The following is a 19,933-nucleotide window of genomic DNA, read 5'->3' on the forward strand; positions in this document are numbered from 1 at the left end:
TCTTTTCAGCTCAAGTCTAAGATGCCAGAAGAATGGGTAGCCTTCTTTATATAGAAAAAAATCATATGGCAAAGCAACAATTAATTAAACAATATTTAAACTTATCTTTCGTATTAATGAGAGAGTCACCATCCTCCTGGGGTGGGGTGGGGGGGAATAAAAAAAAGACATGTACAAGACTAGGGCTTTATTTCTGGCCTTCACAGGAAAACACACCCAGAGGCAGCGACACAATAAAGGCTGCTTTACTGAAGCAGAGCTGTTAACAGCACAAGTTTCTGTGTGTTCTCATTATTTATACACCACTCCCCTCCCCTCCCCTTTCAGCAACAAGCTAAGTGCTTATTATCACTGACAGACTCAGCTCTGAGTATAAAATAAACTAGATCGAAGTGGCTACTGAACACGGCACCGAACGTGTAAAAGATTTTCCTTACAGAGACAGGTCAGGCCTCTAGAAGTCTTCTGGGCCTCCAGTAGGTTCAAGAGAAGTAGTGTAGGGCCTGCTGGCTATGCACTTGCCAACTTGATGGCTCATTGCTTTTAAGAAAAGAACCTCTACCCTACCTGGTGATTGGCTGACAATGCCAAGTGAGGCTTATTCTTCTGTGTAAAGTTGTGAAATGAACAGTGCTGAGTGTTCTGCATAGAAGGAGAAAGAGGACAAGCTTGGAGATTGCTAACTAGATACATCTAACCCTGTTCAGGCTCCCCTGAGCTCAGATGGGCAGCCATTGAGGTACCACCCTAGATTCTCAACCCTCCCCTCTCTGGCTCTCCTTCCACAATTCCATGGAAGAGCCAAAAATGGGCTAAACCTAATTGACACAAGAGGGTTAAAAACACCCTGATACTTCCACGGCTTTGAGCAAAAGTAACTCAGTCTAGTAAAACAAATCTAATGGAATTAGGCCTCTTTTTCAAAACAGAATTCTAAAAATGCCAATTAATAATCGCAGCATCACACAGATGTACAAAATCAAGGCTGTTTCTTGAGGGAAAATAGTGTTTTTCATAATTACAAAAAAGCAACTAGGATTCCAGAGATAAAAAGATAATTTGATATTGGAAAATCATAATGATATTATTCCTCATTTTAACAGGCTAAATTCACCCCCACTTACCCTCACCCACACACACACATCTTCCCTTCAAAAATATAGAGCAGTATTTGATAAAACTCAACATCCTTTTTTTTTTTTTTTTTTTTTAGGAAAACAAAATGGCTCCTTAAAGAATAGAAAATATAGATACAAACCTTTCCCCAGCAAGGTCAATAGTAAAAGAAGGTAGCATTCCCATTCAAGTCAAGCTCAAGGCAGGACTGGATTCCTGTCCCAAACATCACAGTTATTCAAATGTTGTTCAGGAAATGCTACTGAATGCAATTAGATAACAAATTGAGAAGTAAATTGTGGGAAGGAGGAGGCGAAATAAGAATTACTTGCAACTGATAAAACTTCCTTTTTGGACAAATTAAAAGGCTCCTCTGTCCATGGGATTTCCCAGGCAAGAATACTGAAGTGGTTGCTGTTTCCTTATCTTGGGTATCTTCCCAACCCAGGGATCCAGCCCACATCTCCTGCATTGGCAGGTGGATTCTTTACCATTGAACCACCAAGAAAGCCTGAAATCAACTATACTTCAATTAAAAAATTTGAAGAAAAAAATGCATTCATAGGTATAAATATACCAAAGAGCAATGGTTTTCTTATATGCTAACCATAGTCAGTCAGAACAAGCCTAAAATAAAGTTCAGGCCCTGCCTGAAAATCATAAAACTATGATATGACAGGAATGAATAAATAGGACATTTCCCATGATCTTGGATGCTAAGACCCAATGGTGTGAGTATGGCTATTCTGTACAAATTAATCTATAAAACTAACACACACTAAAGAAATTCTTCTTGAACTTGACAAAATTATTTTAAAGTTCACTGGGAAGAATAAATACACTCAACTTGCCAAGAAAATTTTTAATAGAACAGTAACAAATGAGCACTTGTAATACCCGTTGTTAAAATGTATGATTAAAGCTGTAATAATTAAGATACTGTAATACCAGTACAGGAAAAGACAAATCAGTGGAGCAGAGTCAAGTCTGAAAATAAACCCAAGACTATAGGGATGGGTCATTTCAAATCACTGAAGAAAAGAATACTTAATTCAATAAATGGCATAGATATTTGGTTAAAAAAAAAATTAAACCCGAATCCCTACCCTTACACATTTCATTCAAGTTCCAGATGGACTATACACATAAATGTAAAACATAAACCTCAAAGGTAGAAGAAAATACAGGTGAATATTTTTAGAATCCTGGCGTAGGGAGAGATTTTCCAAACATGAAACCAAAGGCAGTATCCTATTTGAAAGACAGTTCTGAAATACGTAAAAATGCTAAAATGTTTGCAATTTGCAGCTCTTTGAAATCATCTACCTCTTGAATCTGGTGCAGAGTCTGCATACAACCTACTATGGGATGCACTTCCGCATGTTAGTTAATGATAGACATATATTAAGGTATCTGAAAAAATATACATGCTTCGAACCTAAGAAAGGACGGAATGAGGGAATCATACATATAGAGGAAAGAGAATTTAAGAATTTAATATGTATATATATAAAAGAACCAAAACAGTGAGCAGTGAACTAAAGGAAAATGCAGCATAAGTCAAAAGGTTAAATCTACAGTACAAAAAGGACACTAGCAAATCGACATAGCCCAACTTAAGAAAACTTCTTGTTAGTCGCTCAGTTGTGTCCGACTCTTCGCAACCCCATGGACTGTAGCCTGGCAGGCTCCTCTGCCCACAGGATTTCCCAGGCAAGAATACTGGAGTGGGCAGCCATTCCCTTTCTCCAGGGGATCTTTCTGACCTAGGGATTAAAGCCAGGTCTCCTGCATTGCAGGCAGACTCTTTAACATCTGAGCTACCAGGGAACTGGGCAAGGATGCAAACAAAATAATCTAAGGAAAAAAAGAAATACTAACAACCAATTAATAAATATATGAAAATATATTCAATCTCATAAGTAATCAAGACATGCCAATCAAGAACACCAGTGAAATATACATCAGGATGGTAAAAATGTTACAAAGTATGTTCATATACCAGTCATTGATGGTGGCATGAGAAAACAGGCATGGATGAAACTTATAATTGTTCCAGGACCTTCTGGTAATACATTTGTCCAGGAATTATTTGTGGTAACAAGAAGAGAGGAATACGAAAATACACAGGGATACCAGCATTGTTCATAAAAGGTAAAACTTGGTAACAACCTAAATGTCAAAGAAAGACCTGGTCGAACACTTCAGTGTTCCACACAAAGGAATAATATGTGCCTGTTACAAAGGTCCTTGATGGTTCTGTACAGAAGATGTCAGCAATTCGTGGCTAAATAAAGAGAGCAGTGCATGATCTGCTGTGTATGTGTGTAAACATTTACGGAGAGGAAACATCTTGGAAGAATATACACAAAATATGAAAAATGGTCATCCAGAGGTGAGGGGATAACCTCTACTTTTTTGGGGGGTAATTTCCCCCTATGTTTTTCTGATTTTTTTAAGAGTAAGTACTATTTCTTTCATAATGAGAAGTCAGAAGAGTCTTACATAATGATGATGAGTATGAGTTCAAACTTTTCCACCAACGGGTCGATCAAGATTCCAGGGGCAGGGGAGGATTTACACTCTATTGAGAAATAGACTCAAGTGTCCCAAACTGAAGAAAGGTGAAGGCTTGTTCTGCTTCCTTCTCCAATTGTTGGAAAGTGAGAGACTTTCAGAATAAACGGTTTTATTCTGTATTCTCATCCCTCCCCCACCTCCTCCTCACCTACTTTTTCCATATGTGAAAGGAAGATGGCCCCTGCAAGAAGAGACAGGACTCTCCCTTCAGACTCTGAGTGACACAGGCAGTGATGGTAGGACTGCCCCACCAAGGCACAGGCTCCCAGGAAGCAGGGGGAGAAAGAGAAGGGCAAAGACAGGAAGCCCAAAGCCCAGAGCCCAGGCTGGTCCCTGTGCTGACCGCAGGCCATTGACACTTCACTGTCCACTATCATCAACCCTCATTCCCCAAAGGAAACTAATGCTGACTTGCAGGTACACAATGTGAGCGATGCTTTACTGCTTTTCATTTCTATTACCCAAGTGCAGATGCACCCATACACTTACGAAGAGGTGTGCATCGTCTGGATATAGCCAATTCTACAGTTTCCTGCATAAACCATTCCAATTAGTACCAAACTCAAAAATCAAGAAATTAAGAGACTCGTGTTCGCCGAAAATATTGCTACTATCTACACAGGTAGATGTCCTGAAAAATAAAAATTCTTGATAGCATTAGAAGGATAATCCTGCCTGAATGCCATCCCATCACATTAAGGTTTGCTCCTGGCCTCTCTCTGTCTGAATCCTTCTTGTGATTTGGTTTCCTTTTACATTTATTTCATTTGTTGATACAAGAGTCATGATAGTGTCTGGATGTGAGCTTTTACTTCCTGGTCCCTGTGTTTATCTGTGGAAAGCAGCCTGTCCCTAGATTTGGGGTTCTGAACCGGGAAGTGGGCGTCTGTAACATCTGTCACACACGCTTCCTCACTGGAAGCTGGTGTCTAGGTGTACGGAAGCCAGTCAGCCTGTCGGAATACTGCTTGCATATCCCTAACCTCAACTGACTCATGAGAGGGCGCGTGTGCCAGGACCTCAGAAATGAAGATGACAGACTAGGGTCTTGACTCTTCAGCTGCTCAACCCAGCAAGAAATGTGTCATTACGTCTTCATGTCTCCACTACCTGGCCCCGGCTCAGCAACTCTGAAATGGCAGAGACGTGCGGTGATTGTCCCTCGTCCACACAGCTAGGTCTAGGCCCAGATTAGTCAATTCCCACGAGTGCATCCTTCCTCACAACCCAGACTGTGGTGTGCTGCCTTTGTGCAGTTTTTGCAGGGAAAAAAATAATAATAAATAAATAATAATTACCTATCAGGAACTAAACACTGAAAAGGATATGTAAGCTTGATGGCAAAACTACGCTGAGAATGGAGATTCTTTGTGTCTTTGCATTTTGAGTCATTTTTATGACCATGTAATTCAAACCTGTATCAAGTGAAGCCAACTCAGAGGGCCAGTGACTCGACCAAGGACACCCAAATCCCTTTTTCTGTTCTGAGCACAGAACAAGATTAGAGGTGAAAGAACACAGGCCTTAACTAAATGTAGAGCGCACCTCTTCTGTGTTTTTCTAATTCCCTTACTCCCAGGCCCTCCTTTCAAGACGCACTGCCTCAGGGAGGGAGAGACAGTTAAAACAAGTAAGCTGCTGCTGAGCTTGAGGTTTCAAAATAGAGTTTTAAAAATGTAAAGCAGACGCTGAAACCCTTAAATTCTCTTAATTTTCCAAAACTTCCTAGCAAGACCTGAGCTGCAGAGAGAGAGAGAAATCAGAGGGGCTGTGTTTAGGGAACAGATGCAGAGGTCTCTGAGGAGGGCAGGCATTCTGGACTCTCCTATTAGAAACAGGCTGGGGCGGTCTGAGGGTAGTGGCCCGTGCAGCCTGGCCCACTGCATGCCTGGAGCCTGTCCGAGCCCCTCAAGGGAAGCCCCCTACACACATCGGGGTACCTAAGGAGTTGGGCAGCCACACGGAGAAAAGGGTCTCCAGGGCCTGCCTGAGTTTCCACCCCTTCAAATGTCGGGTGAGGGAAGAGACTGTTCCCAAGTCTAAGTCCAAGCACTGGGGAGGACGCTAGGGGAGGACAAAGCACGGAGAGCAGGGAGACACTGCACAGAAGCCCTCCTCAGCAGAGGACACCCACATATAAGCAACGGGACCCACACTGGCGCATAGCACTCTGGGGGAGGCCAGCAAGGCCAGAGGAGGCCACGCAATGTGGACAGCCCTCCCGTGATGCCAGAAGAGACCAGGCTCTTGCCCAGCAAAGAAATCACTCCCAAGAGAAAGAAAGGCAGAAGGAAAGGGAGAGAGAACTCTGATTTTGTGAGCACGTACCCAAAAGAGAATTTAACAAAGAGTAGAGTGAGAGACTCCAAATTGCCAAAATCAAGTTTGCCCACCCAACAGCAGAAACAGTGGTGAAGGGAGGGGGCTCAAGAGAACTCAGTTCTGGTTATGAATAGTTCCCTTTTGGTGCTTCCCAGGCTCGTGACTGGGAAATTCTTACCCAAGGACATAGCTGCTTTCTGAGGGCCAGAAATCTTGGTGGAAATGCAAGGAAAACCTCTCCATGTGAGCCTTTAGGTAACATTTTTTGTAGCGCCTACAGCTTCCAGTCTGGGGGCAAGTGCTACCCAGAGAGCTGGAGCCGTTGGCTCAAAAGACAATGGGTAACACCAGGAAACACAGGAGACTGCTGTCTGGTAAGTGGATGCTTCCTCCTCCTCCCTCCTCCGGCCTCCCAGGTCACGGCAGTCATCGTGACCCAGAGTGACTATCAGTGATGCTGCTACAGTGCCAGATTTCCAGCTGTTTCTCTCTGGGCTCCACCTCTGTATACTGCTGGCACGAGAGTAAGGCTGTAATGACCACAGATCCTACTCATGCATGCCACATGTGCCACCATCAAATAGTTTTTCCAGCCTTAACAGAGTGAGCCACTAATTCATACAGTCTGGTGTTTGTCACCAAAGACCATGAAGAAGGACAGGGTTGAGCTGTCCAGCTCTTACCAAATAGCCCCTCCTGACTCCCCCAGCCCTCCTGGGGCAGGCATTCCTGGACAGGCTTTGAAGTTTGAGAGCAAGCAGGGCATTGAGAAGAAATGACTCAAGTCAGAGGAGCAGCTGGTGGTTTCTTTCACACTGAGAACCTCTGCTTCAGTGGGTGATGCTCAGCAGACAAGCATCTTGTGGCTGGCCATGGGTGATTTGCAACACCAAAGAGGGAAAACAGCTGTTCGTCATTCTGCCTATTTTCATTAAAACAGCAATGGTACAAAACTACTGTAGAATTATGGCAGTGTAGGGGTTTAAGTCATTTTTATGTGTTTTTGTAAGTTATTTTTAAGGTCTAATTTTTGCCTCTTATGATTTATTATGGTGTTCTTATTGGGCATTACATGCACTGAATAGACTTCTGAATCCCAGTGGGAACCACCATATAAATAGCTCATCTTTGTATAGACAAGGTCTCTACCTAATAGCATACAAGGTGACAAACATTCAGGCAAACATAATTTATTCCCCTGGGCATTAAAATAGACGACTGGAATTGAGACCAAGTGAACGGTGCTGCTGATCACATTGCTGCGGCTACCCGTATTCCATGTGAGTCTTTGGGTTCTGGCTTCTAGAACATCCACTGAGGAGGGCCTATGGGGCTAAGCCTGACCACAAGAAATACATGTTGAGATAATCTGTCTTCTACAAAGACCACTTAGTATACGCTCTGGTAGATATCTTACAGGTTGAACTCCAAAGAGAGTTCAGAGCTCTTTCTCTTCAAAGGGGAGAAAGATATGGGGGAAAAAATGTCATACTACTCAGTCTCTCGTTTTGTCAAACTCTGCTTTTTGGAATAGGTGTCTGTAGTTATAAATGGGTGGACAGAGTGGAGAGTTGTTGGCGCTGCCTGTCCGGCACCTATTGCTTCTTTGGGGTAATCAACAGCACACCTAGCATTTCCTTTTGGAAACCACCCATTCCTCGCTCAGTTTACATAATTCCAGGTAGGCAACCCCACACCCCAGCCTAGAGGCTGGATGTGACCCAGCTGAGCCACAGTGACTAAGTCCAGGGACAGGCACAAAGTTCTAACTCGGTTATGCAGCTTGAAGCTGGGGACTTTTGCTGGAATCATTAGGAGAGGGCAACTGTCTTGCCACCAGGCTTGCTGAATTGGCAGGAAGGGAGACTGAACTGCTGGCAGCCATCTTACCACCATTCAGAGACAGCCTACCCGTAAGCAAAGCCAAGGCAGAGGAGAGCAAGGCTGGGCCAGGGGGAGAGGCAGACGCTGACCACCTGTATCCAGGGATGCTGACACTAGTGCTACCCGCAAAGGAGTTGGTAATGGCAGCCAATAAAGTTCTCACTTTTACTAAGCCAGTCCAAGTTTGGGTTCTTTCCCTTCCAACCAAGAGGCTTGATTAAATCAGCTGTGGGCCCAGAATTGGGGTCTTTTTCAATTGGAAGGATGCAGGTTCTGGATACTATTGGAAAACACAGGATACGTTTGGCCAGCTCCATGATTTCTGAAGGTATCCCTCACCAAGCTTTATAAAAACCAACCACAAGCCAGAGCTAACCCAAGAGTAGAGACAATGGTGCTTTGCGCCAAATCCAAGAGAGCCACGCAAAACACGGGGTCTCTTCCCACTGGCAAAACCCAAGGGGTCCTCGCCAACAACCATCATGGCACAATTCCAAACACCTAGAAACAGTCAAGGAAAAGTTAAGAGTAAACTTGGACCAAGTTTACTAACTCCAGTTTCCTCCTATAATATGACAAAAGTGTTAGTCGCTCAGTTGTGTCTAACTCTTTGTGACCCCATGGACTGTAGCCTACTAGGCTCCTCTGTCCATGGAATTCTCCAGGCAAGAATGCCAGAGTGGGTACCACCCTATCTCACAGGACTTCTGGGAGTAGAAATGTGACAGTGTGTGTAAACCATTTGGCTTGGAACTTGGCATGTAATATATGCTGGATGTTATCATTATTACTATTAATAGAATTACTAATATTAATAATTTACAATTATTACTATCATTATTATTATTATTCACAACATTCACAGTGCCTGCTATTAACATCTAGCACAGTTCTTTGCATGTAAGAGTACTCAATAGTAAGTATTATTTAAATGAATAAGCTGCTGGATTAATGTGGAACTGTAAACAAAAATTCTGGGAACTATAAAGACTTCTGGGCAACACATGTAAATTATTTTTAAGTGTAATACTTCCTATATGGAGACTGTCCTAAGTGCATTAAATACCTCAATTGAATTAAGTCTTATAAAAATTCCTTCAGTATGTAATTACTGAACTCCATTTTACAGATGGGAAAACTGAGGCTCAGAGAGAGAACGTGGCAGAGGCACGATTCAAACACAGGTGTGTGAGGGACCCCCAAAACCCAAGTTCTACTGGCTCTACCTACTGCCTTTTTGTTGAAGGTAAAGACCTCTTTGGCGACCCCTCATGTTCAAGTTCCTAAGGGTGGGCTGGTTTCCTCTTCACAGGCCTTACTCTGCTTTTCTGACTGCCACTGTCCCATCAAAGCTGGCTCCATGGAAGGGAGGGAGGGTGAAACCTTGCCCCATCTCCGTCTCTTTGAAAAGAGAGGATCTAAAGGATTCCTTCCAGTTCTGAAATATCTGTAGTTCTCAAGCAGAATGTCTGGGCTTCTGTCTATTGCCTACCTCACTGGTCCCCACTTTGGTTCAAGTCAGGTCCTCTGGGAGGGACTCACTTCCAAAACAACGGAGACTCGCCTTGGAAAAATGTTCATACTTCGTTTAATACAAAATACTGCTGCCTGCTTTTCAAATCCTTGTCATTAATTTTGTATAGCTTAAGCGCCCATCTCTTTAATCTATTAAAATAGAGTCCTCAATTTTAAAAAAACAAGGGGGAGACTCAGTAATGGATGAATTCCATTCTGCTGTTTGAATTTTCGATCAAGTTCAGTTTAAAAAAGAAAAAAAAATCAAATGCCTAGTGGTCCTGGATTTAGGATGGTGAACTTACTAGTTTCTGCAGGTCCAGAACCTTTAGATTTCAGATCCAGATGTTCAGTTCTCACCTCCGAACTCCAAAGGCTGATATTACAAGCAAAGCCTGAAGGTGTACCATCATAAACACGGGTTTTAAGCACAAACAGAAAGGATGCCATGGAAGATCCCACGCATAAAAAATGGATGCATCTCACTCCCTTAGTGGGAAAGGCATTCTGAAAGAATGATAACGTTAGTTCTATTATTTGCTGAGGGTACTGCTAGAGGCTGGGATAAGACAAATGTTTACTCTTGGCCTTAATGCACCAAAAAGGTATTAAAGTTTCAGAAGGACTCCAGGAAGGGAGGAGTAGGAAATCTCACAGGCGCTGGCCTTGGGCTGTTTCAGAGCGCTGCTCCCATAATAAAAGGGGAGAGGTCCCAAGGGCTGACTCCACCTCTGCCCTTTCACTCCATTGTTAATCTGGTTAATGCAAAGCAGCTCTTTAAATCCCGGGTTTTTTTTTTTTTTTTTAAGTTTACCAGATTTAAGCAGATTGAAATCTTCAGGAGACCTTGGGGGAAAGGAATTCAAGTCTAAGAACTGCCAAGAATTCAGTGAAGGAATATCTCCTTTTGGCTAAGCTCTGGCTTGGAGAACTTCACCTTCGGAGGGCCTGGTGCCCTCACTGTGTTGCTGAGCAAGCTGAGACTTCAGGAACCTGCTAAGGTAGAGAGCCAGCCTTTGAACCTTGGTGCTATTTTTCCAAACCCTTCATAGCCCCCCAGTGCTTCTACGGAACGATCCCCGTCTATCTGAAAGGGTAAAAAGGGTTCACTTTTTTACAGACAAAATGATGGATGCGATGACCTCTCAAGGTCACTTCCAACCTCCAAATTCTATTATTTTGATACTTACAACTGCCACCAAGCACTCTGAGTTGGGCTTAGGCCTGTTACTAACTTCCCAACAAAAAGTAGGGTGGAGCAAGAGACAGGACTGCTCAAAGACCACTGCAGAGGATCCCATTTCTTTCCCTTTTTAACCATCTGTGAGGTTTTTTCCTTCCCTTTGCCCCTCCTTTTTGCGTCTGTTGCATGGAAACAGAAAGTGCCTTTGTACCAATTACTAGGCACTAATTTACGTTCTTCAGTGGGCGCTGGGCTTGCTGGAGAAACATTAGGAAAAGGTAGGAGGGTCGGATGTGGGGGAGGATTCGAGCAGCAGAGGCCTGGAATGCTGCAAGCTTTTTCTCCAAGCCTGAGAGCAGCCAAGGGGAGGAAAGGAAAGGAAAAAAAAAAAAGGAAAAAATTTTTGGTAGTCAAGACTAACAAAAATGACAAAGCTAGCTTTAAAAAAAAAGAAAAAGAATCAAGAATGCTCATGATCATAAGGCATGCAGAAATTAAAATGATTGTCAAGAAACCTGACTTTAACCAGGGTACAACGTCAGGTTGTTTTAGGGGCTCCTGAATGATTGAATACTGGGAAATCACCCGCCCACTTTTTTTCTCAATGAGCTTATTAAGGAAGACCATTGTCAGCCACTTTCCCAATATGTCATATGATGTTTCTCCCTGGGAAGTTCAATCTGGGAATTTCCCACAGACGTTGCAGAATGACTAGTTCTTGGGATAAACATCAACAATTGGGCCAGGAATGTAAATCTGACCCTTATGTTCAGAGTCCCAAGAACTTATTTTCCTCAGGTTACATCTTTGCTGAAGGTAATGAGGTGTTACCATCAAAACAGAGCGAAATGTACTCTGGTACCTCCCTCGCTGACCGAGGCCCCACGTGCGTCCCCTCTCCTCATGACTCTCAGAAGATTTGAGAGGACAATCACAGGAGACAATGGTTTTACTCATTAATGCTACTCCTCTTGTATTTTCGGTTGTAATACAGTAACCCTGCCAGCAACAGCAGCTCTTCTAAGGCAACTCCACTCTGTCTTGCTAGGTCAGCCATATGGAGGGTGATGAAGGATGGGCAGGGGGCGGAGGGCAGTGAGGAAGAAGCAACTGGTCCTTCCTCTCTCGGGGACCAGGAATAAAGAGCTCTCAGGTCCCCTCACAGGTTTCTGCCCCCGGGGTGAGACTCCAGCAGTGAGCTGGGAATCAAGCAGCCGTGGGCCATCTTCCCTTGGAATCAGGGGAAACTCAGAAGCAAACCCAACAGGCCATCCTTGCAGTCCTTAGAATCCTATCATCCTCCACAGCTAGAGCCCATTTGCAGTCCTTTGCTCTCATTTTTTCCTGACAGGATACATGAGCTTGTGCTTAGACAGTCTCACTGGGGGTGGAGATGGGGCTAAAACTGCCCCCATACGGCAAAAATTGGATCTTAGGCAGGTGGAAAGTCTTAGCTCTTCCAATGTTTGTGGCCTTCAAAAGGGGCACAGTACATAAACAACTCTACAGTATATCTGTGGTATCAAAACGTCATGGGGGAGGGCAGTTATGGGGGAAAAAAGGGCTAATCTTAGGGGAGAAAAAGTGGGAATAAAGGGTATGGAAGCAATTATCTATGCAGATCCCACTCAGATTTAAGTGTATATTTACACTGACATATATTAAGTACGAATCTGCCTGCAATGCAGGAGACCTAGGTTTGATTCCTGGGTCAGGAAGATCCCCTGGAGAACGAAATGGCTGCCACCTCCAGTATTCTTGCTTGGAGAATCCCATGGACAGAGGAGCCTGGCAGGATACAGTCCATGGGGGTCCCAAGAGTCAGACATGACTAAGCAACTAAGCCACCACCATATTAAGTATATTTACACTTAATGAAGCATGTCAGGCTATGAAATACTATTCTACATCACTTTGGGGAGCCTTATGAACAGAAGAACAGGGGAGAGAGAATGTTTCCTTAAGAATCAAGGCACAAGGCCTCCCTTCTACTAGACAAGAGTAAGTGGGAAAGACTGAGCAGGGGTTACTTTATGGACTGCCTAGAGGCTACTTCAAGACCCTGCCCTGTCCCCGAACCCCTGCCGTCTGGGTGACAGAAGTGGGTCCATCTCATACCTCTGATGGTACTAGAGTCTCCTGAACCAAAAAGTTGACTCCAAAGCTTTTTGGAGCAATTAAGGAAGAAGAGTTCATGAGGCACAGAGCAGGCATGGCTCATTTTATATGACCAAAATTTTAAAACTTTGGTCTTAGGGAAGGAAATAGACCTGAGTGAAAGCTAGCCAGTGTGGACATTCCTAGAGAGGCCAAAAAATTGCCCCCATAGGGCAAAAATTGGATCTTAAAATGTAAAAGAGGTCTTAGCTATTATTTCCTGTTTGGATGATAACTTCCATGATGGGAACTCCCCAGATCCCCTCCACCACATATTCTAAGTAGCCCAGGGAAATGTTCAAACAGGATAAAGAGAAACAGAAACAGCCACTGTTGAGCCCTTTGCAACTCTTATCTCTCCTTGTTTTTCATGAATGTCCCTTCTGCCCTATTGAAAAAAATATTTTTCTACAGAGGTGGGGTGTGATAATTGGGATTTAGGGCTTTCTGGTTTTCAGAATCCTGTAACCAGTGCCCTTAGCCTCAAACCCATCGTCACCACTTGGGGACAGTTGATTTAAGTCCCTCCAAAAAGATAGTGAAATTGCACCTGGCATGGAATAGGCTTAGGGTGTCTATCCTTGGGATGCCAACCCTAGGATGACTCTGTATCAGCTGGTTCTGATGACTTCTGAGCTGGAATTTGGATGTAGTTGTTTACTTCTCCAAAAGCTACTCCCATGTGTGTGGGTGTGTGTGTGTGTGCAGGGTGACCACAAAGTCAGGGAACTTGGGATAATCTTTTTGTTTGTGTGCTTGTACAGAGATTGAGGGCACGTGGGAGAGTCTTGGGAAATCAGTGGGTTTGGGTGGGGGCTTGTGAAGGCCCAATTTGGGGTGTATGCTCCGAGGTGGGGGGAGCGTGTTGGTGTGGATGTGGGTGTGCCAAGATAAAAGTTGGTTGCATTTTCAAATAACAAGCTCAATATGTTTTCAGGCAAAGTACGTACACCAGTGGGTCTAATACTTATTCAAAACAATAATACTCTTCAAAGAGTCTGGAGATAGAAAAGCTCATATTTGTTTTACTTGTTTTCAGATTAACATAGATTCACTGCTTAAACTTTAGAGGTATATCAGATGAGAAGATATCTGATCTAGAGGGTACAGAAAAACAAACTGAATGTAGTATTAGAAAACATAAAGTACAGTACTACTTAAAAGTAAGTTTCTCCTATGTTTGCTGATTTTAAGCTCTGCCTATCACACACAATTATCTTTACACAAAACCTTAAGTTCAGAGAAAGTACCCTATCTTGTGGATTAAGAAACTGAGGCTCAAACAGAGAAGAGACTGCAAACTTAAATGCCAACAAAGACCATGTAAATGATTAAAATAAAGGACATCCCCCTTACAAAGAATGGTCAGTTCAAGCCAATTGCTGTTGGGCAGGAATTCAGGCCCCATATTGCCAGATTGTTCGATTTTCTCAGAGAAGCCAGAAATCTGGATTTGTGTGGAAATCCTTATTTTTCCACGTTAGTAAAGAAATTTTTATAAACCCTGCACTGACCAAACCAAAAAATTTGCAAAAAGCAAATTCAGCAGCAGACCTCCAGTTTACAAACTCTGAATTTAAGGAACTAGGTTAAGGTTTCACAACTCAGAAACAGTAAGTCAAATCAGAATGCAGCTCAGTCCACCTCAAAAGGATCTTCTCTCTTAGGCTACTCTAGAAGGAACTGCACTGAACTAAACCACAGTTTTGCTTAAGTGGCTCAGCTTATAAAGCCACTGGTTCTATACGAGTGGCAGCTGTATGGGGCTCAGGGGGAGGAGAGCCCGCAGCAGGAGGGCTTCTGGTTGGGCCACACAGACCAGGGGGGTGTGGCTGGAATTTTAGTTTTTAAAGTCTCCATAAAATACAGACACTCCAATTGCTATTTCTTAGCCATCTTCTGGGTTTAATACCAGCCAATAGTTTAAAAAATCAAGAAGCTGCTGCTGCTACTGCTGCTAAGTCGCTTCAGTCGTGTCCGACTCTGTGCGACCCCATAGACGGAAGCCCACCAGGCTCCCCTGTCCCCAGGCAAGAACAGTGTACCCCACACCAAAAATAATCTAACTGGAGGCTGAATCAGAAACTTCCAAATGCATGAGACCTCCTACAAGTCTTTTATTTAGAGTAGCCTTTGCACAGGAGAAAGAGTATCTTCTCCAGCAGGAGTACACTTCTGACGGTCTTTACAGAGGCAGTGGTTTTTGTCTGACCATGTCCTAGTATTATCACAGAGCCCCCAAACTTAACTGAGACAACTGCGACTACCATATCACTAGTTTCAAACGACTGACTGTAACATTTAAAATGGGATTAATATTTCACTTCGTTTTCCACTCTGGGGTGTAAAAGGTTCTTCTGAGCTGACCTGCCTCATGGAGTATTAAAGAGCAGCACGCATGCACGCACGCATAGGCAGCCATTTCTGTAAATGCCTGAGAAAAATCACTCAACTGAATGGTCCAGAATGCCTTTCTGAGTTGGGCAGACTCAGGGAGCTCACAAAGAAGCTCTGCAGGCCTCCTCAACTGCACGACTGGGCAGCTCCCTGAAGGAGAAAGTGCCTTTGCTCAAGGTGGCAGAGAGTGTCCCTGTGAGCTGAACTCCGGGAATATGGCTGACACAGCCAGGCCCGCCCAACAGCTGTTGGTGAGTAACACCCTCTGCTTAGTATACCCCTACTTCACCCCCGGAGCCATGCTAAAGGTCACATCCCCCAAATCAGGCACAAGATACAAACTGTAAAATGTGCTATTTTTTGGCAACCTAGATGACAACCCCAAAAAGAACCTGATTTTACATTAACGGTGGAGGAAATTCAGCTTTACTCCTGTGCCAGCAGCCACCTCCACAAGAAGCACTTTCCAAAGGAAATAAAATATGAGATGCAATTACGTAGCCTTTTTAAAAAAGCAAAACCAAATCACACCAACCAATGATCATTTTGAAACCACAGGCCCAGGGCCTCATCTTAAAAGCACTAACAATTACACCAAAAACCGGCAATACTTTCCAAGGAACTCTGACAACCTCCTCTTAAACATGGTGTCATAGGACAGATGGAAAAGGAGTTTCACGAGAGGACTAGGCACAGTGCTTCCTTATCGGAAGAGCAGTGATAAAGGACCCTGACACTAACCATGGTGAGAGGGCATGGTCAAGCATGAAAGCTTCCCAACTTTTTCTGAATATGTTAAACAGAACCAACAGTATTGACTGACCGACGACGTTCCTGTAAGTCTCCAAAGCCTATTTTATACTGCAGATGTCTTACCAGCCACATGCATCAGTGATCAGACCTGCCTTTTGCTCTCCCTGGGAGACCCCCTTTCACGGGGCCTCTAAAACACCCCAACCTTCATTATCAGCCTTGACCTCTGGCAAGGACCACACCTCCTTGCTAAGTGCTCTATTCAGGGTGGAGGGTGCGATCTAAATTACGTGGGAAAAAATCCGCTCTGAAATCTTATTAAAAAGACTAACTAGTCGTAAACTTAACCAGCCATCACTTGATCAAACTCCTCTGCTGCCTGAAGCAGTGTTATTTTAAACCTCTCTGAGGACTCTTGGCCATATTTAAAACCACCTTGGCAAGCCCTGAAAAGTAGCAAGCATACAGCTAACCGAGCCCTTAGTCATCCCTAAAAGGTTCCATGTAAAGTGCGCCGCTTCTCCCCAGGTTTCGGCCACTTCGCTGCAATCCCACAAGAGAATAAAATAAAAGATACACCATTTGACTGTCCCCCTCAAGCCCCCGCCAGCGTCTGCCCAGGTTGGGTGGCCCCATAGTCGCCCGGTGCGGGAGTCCTGGGTGGGGGGAGCGGGGCGGGACAGGGGAGGGGCCGCACCACTCCCCACGAAGCCACACACAGGGGCTAGCACTCAGCACTCGCTCTGTCCCCCAAGTTAAGGCTCTCCATGGCTTCTAGAGGCTGGGGACGATTAAAGAGAGTGAGCTCTCCGTCTCTACCAGGTTCAATCATTTTAAAGAATCATCCAAAATTTTGCACCCTTTCGGCCGCATATGGAATCCTCAACGCCCAGGAAGACTGCCTGGCCAAAGGTTAACTAACCCCAGAGTTGGGTTGGAGAGGGAGACGCCGCTAACCTGTATGCACTCTGTAATGGGCTTTGAGATGGGAGGATTTTCCATAGACTTTCCCACAGCCACTGTAGGGGCACTTGTGCCTCTTTTCGGAGGCGTGTTTCCCCTTCGCAGCCACTCCAGGGTGGAGGAGGGAGAGCGGGCTGGGCGCGCTGCCAGGATCCTGTCTCTCCTCCGGGCTGTGGGAAGGACTCGACCCAGATTCGGTGGTCACGTCGCTGTCGGATCCCATATCCTCATCCGGACTCTCCAGGCTGTCGCTGCACACCGAGGGGGTCTGGATGGGTCGGTACTTGTTCAGGTCCAACAAGCTCTTGGCGATGGTGACCAGCGTGCAGTAATCCTTCCAGGTATCCCCCGGGTCACCATGTTCCTTGGTCACCTCGCGCTCAGGTAGTCGCAGCCGCTCGGCGTCCGGAGCGCCCCCATGCTCCGGCACCGCAGCGCGGTTCGAAATGGAAACCAGACACTGGGCAGCCACGAAGTCCATGTAGGCGGCCGCGGACATGGTGCGGGCGACAGCAGCCCCGGCGGCGCGGCCAAACTTGGCGGTGGCTGCGGAGGTTCGGCTCGCCGTGCCCTGGCCTCGGACTACGAGCGCTGCGCCGCGCGGTGGCCAAGGGGGCGGGGGCGCGGGGCGCTTCCGACTCGCAGAGCGCGAGGCGACCTCAGCCCCTCATCTTTACGTAACCGGCAGCGCCTCCGCACGCAGCATCCACGGCCCCGGGCTCCGCCGCGCTGCCGCCTCTCGCCGCCGCCGATGCCCAGAGCCGGGCGCGATCCCCACCGACGGGCGCGCCCGCCACTCCGAGCTCGTTCCCTTGGAAAGATGCCACACGTGGCGGTCGCAAGTTTATTCGACCGAAAACGCCCCCGAGGCGCTGAGAGAGGAAACTGCAAGAGAGGTACACGCCCTCGGCCGCCTCTCCGTCGAGCCAAAGCCCCAAGACATTCACCCAACCACCTGGACGCGGGTGGCAAGCGCCGGACGAAGCGCCAGGTCTAAGAGACACTTTTCCCCCAGTCCACTGACAGCTTCTGAGCCCCTGCTCTTGCCGGTCCGCACCGTGCCGGCATTCTCTCGCACAGTAACAATTTCGCAGAATCCCATCACGTCACAATCCGAACCCCCTCCAATTGGCCAGTGGGGAGGGTGATTCAACTCTGTTTACTTTCTCCCGCTGCCAGTCAGAACGGCCTTTCGGTGGAGAGGTGCGTCTAGAACTGAGGCGCGCGGCCAATCCGACTGTTCCGTTTCGATGCCTCGTGCTACCCCTACAGCCTCGAACGCTGACATTTAAAAGGGTAACAGCCGGGAGGCTGGAAAGGAGCAGCCGGACGTCTTTGGAAGTGCCCCTCAATCCCTTAGCCGGTCCAGGCCTCCTGGCTCACGTTCCAGCTGGCGGAGTTGTAGGATACACCTTCCCTACTCAGCTGCGTTCTTTCTTATGACAAAAAGATAACGTCCGTTTCGATTTTCCAGCTCGCAAACAGTTAAGTGACTTCCTGCAAACGCTACAGTCCCAGCAACCAGCCTTCCAATCAAAAGTAAGTTGGTTGATGTCACTGACATTGGCTTAGCCAATCAGAAGGGCGTTCCGAAGACAAGCGCTCCACACTTGTAAACGGGAAGAGCTGTAGTGAAACTGAATATATCCTTGTACTTTGTGTTGCTGATAGTAAAATGGAGATATGTATGGGAGGGCAGGGGTGATGAATAATGCAAAGTGAGTCTATAAATAAAGAAAACAACTAAATATTATCAGGCCAAGTTGCCCAAGAATAAACACAAATGAGAAAGCATCAATTCGTTTTTTTTCCGTTTTGGGAAGCAGCATACTTTTAGGTAGATTTTTAATAATTCTTCCACCCAATGCATTAACTATGACTAATTCATCTTGAAACTGCAGAGCTGACAAAAGTTTTGTTTTGAAGCTTGTTTTGTTTTGACTACACTTACTCTGAACACTTCATCTTTGCTTTTGTGATGCGTCTTTAATTCCTCTTCTTCCCTCCTGCAGTTTATTCTAAGCAAGCTGTTTTCGTTTTGTTTTGATGCTATTTTAATCTTCCTCAAATAAATGGAGCTATAAAGCCCTGTATAACTTTTAAAACTTCAAAAACATTTTTAATTCATTTTCTTTCCACAGCCCCTGTGGGATGTTAGGGTGTGTATGTATCCCTTCCCTCACTTAACAGATATGAACACTAAGATGCAAAGAAGTGACTTGTCTACCTTACCAGGTAGAGAACTCTATGGAAAACATAAATCTGATTCCTAGCTCTTTGGACTTCAGAACTGAACTCTGGTTTTGTGAAATATTAACTTTGCTTAACAGACTCTTAAGAACTGGAACCAGCCAAAGCCATTGAATATTGTGGCATTACTTAATCAACTATTAGTATGGCTGTTCAGAGTCTGATTAGGTTTGCGTCTCTCTGAAAGAATGATGGGGTTGTTATCCATCTTGATAGCTGAAAAAGGCATCTAGGGCCAGTGTTTCTTGCAGGAGGTGTACTGTCCACAGAATTGATTAAAAATCCATTTACTTTCCTAAGTGGGTGTGAGAGGTACCTGCTTCTATGTAACGCAGGTGCAATGAGGTCCAACCATAACCCCCACTGGCTATTAGCCTTTGTTAAGGTTTGGGAAAGGTTCTGGTCTCTAAAGGAGGGGTCTCAAATTTACCCTTCTAGTTTGAAGGCTAGTGTAGTTTCTTTTGACTTTGCTTTTAAAATGGTACAGAAAGATATTGAAGTAGGTGACTACACAAGAAAGGGAAGTTTAGAAAGGGCGTGCTGGTCAACTAAGAATATCATCACCACCACCATCATCATAGTAAGGTAGGTACATGTGAAGTCATCTTAGAGTTCTTGTATTCCAATCCCGTTAATTTTAGAAAAGAATTCACTGAAGCCCAAAGGAATTTGCCTACTTCATGATTTTTCTGGAGCAGACTCTGTCCCCAAGGCTACATAACCACTTAGAAATTTCACATTTGCTTGCCCCTTTAAGGTCCAGCACAAATACCAGCAGGATCTCTCTAGGACTACTATGATCAAGGCCTGTTA

General features: G+C 45.1%; 1 protein-coding gene across 1 annotated transcript in view; it reads right to left on the reverse strand.

The window, feature by feature from the left end:
- The window catches only part of KLF9 (Kruppel like factor 9), a 28,257-nt gene extending 9,600 nt beyond the window's left edge, over positions 1 to 18,657 (reverse strand). The window contains exon 1 of the mRNA XM_027549443.1: positions 16,865 to 18,657. Within this exon, the coding sequence (XP_027405244.1) occupies positions 16,865 to 17,369 (505 nt within the window). The 5' untranslated portion in view covers positions 17,370 to 18,657. The remainder of the gene's footprint in view (positions 1 to 16,864) is intronic.
- Between the last annotated feature and the right edge of the window lie 1,276 nt (positions 18,658 to 19,933).

Source organism: Bos indicus x Bos taurus, chromosome 8 (assembly GCF_003369695.1).
Source record: "Bos indicus x Bos taurus breed Angus x Brahman F1 hybrid chromosome 8, Bos_hybrid_MaternalHap_v2.0, whole genome shotgun sequence".
Taxonomy (NCBI): Eukaryota; Metazoa; Chordata; class Mammalia; order Artiodactyla; family Bovidae; genus Bos; species Bos indicus x Bos taurus.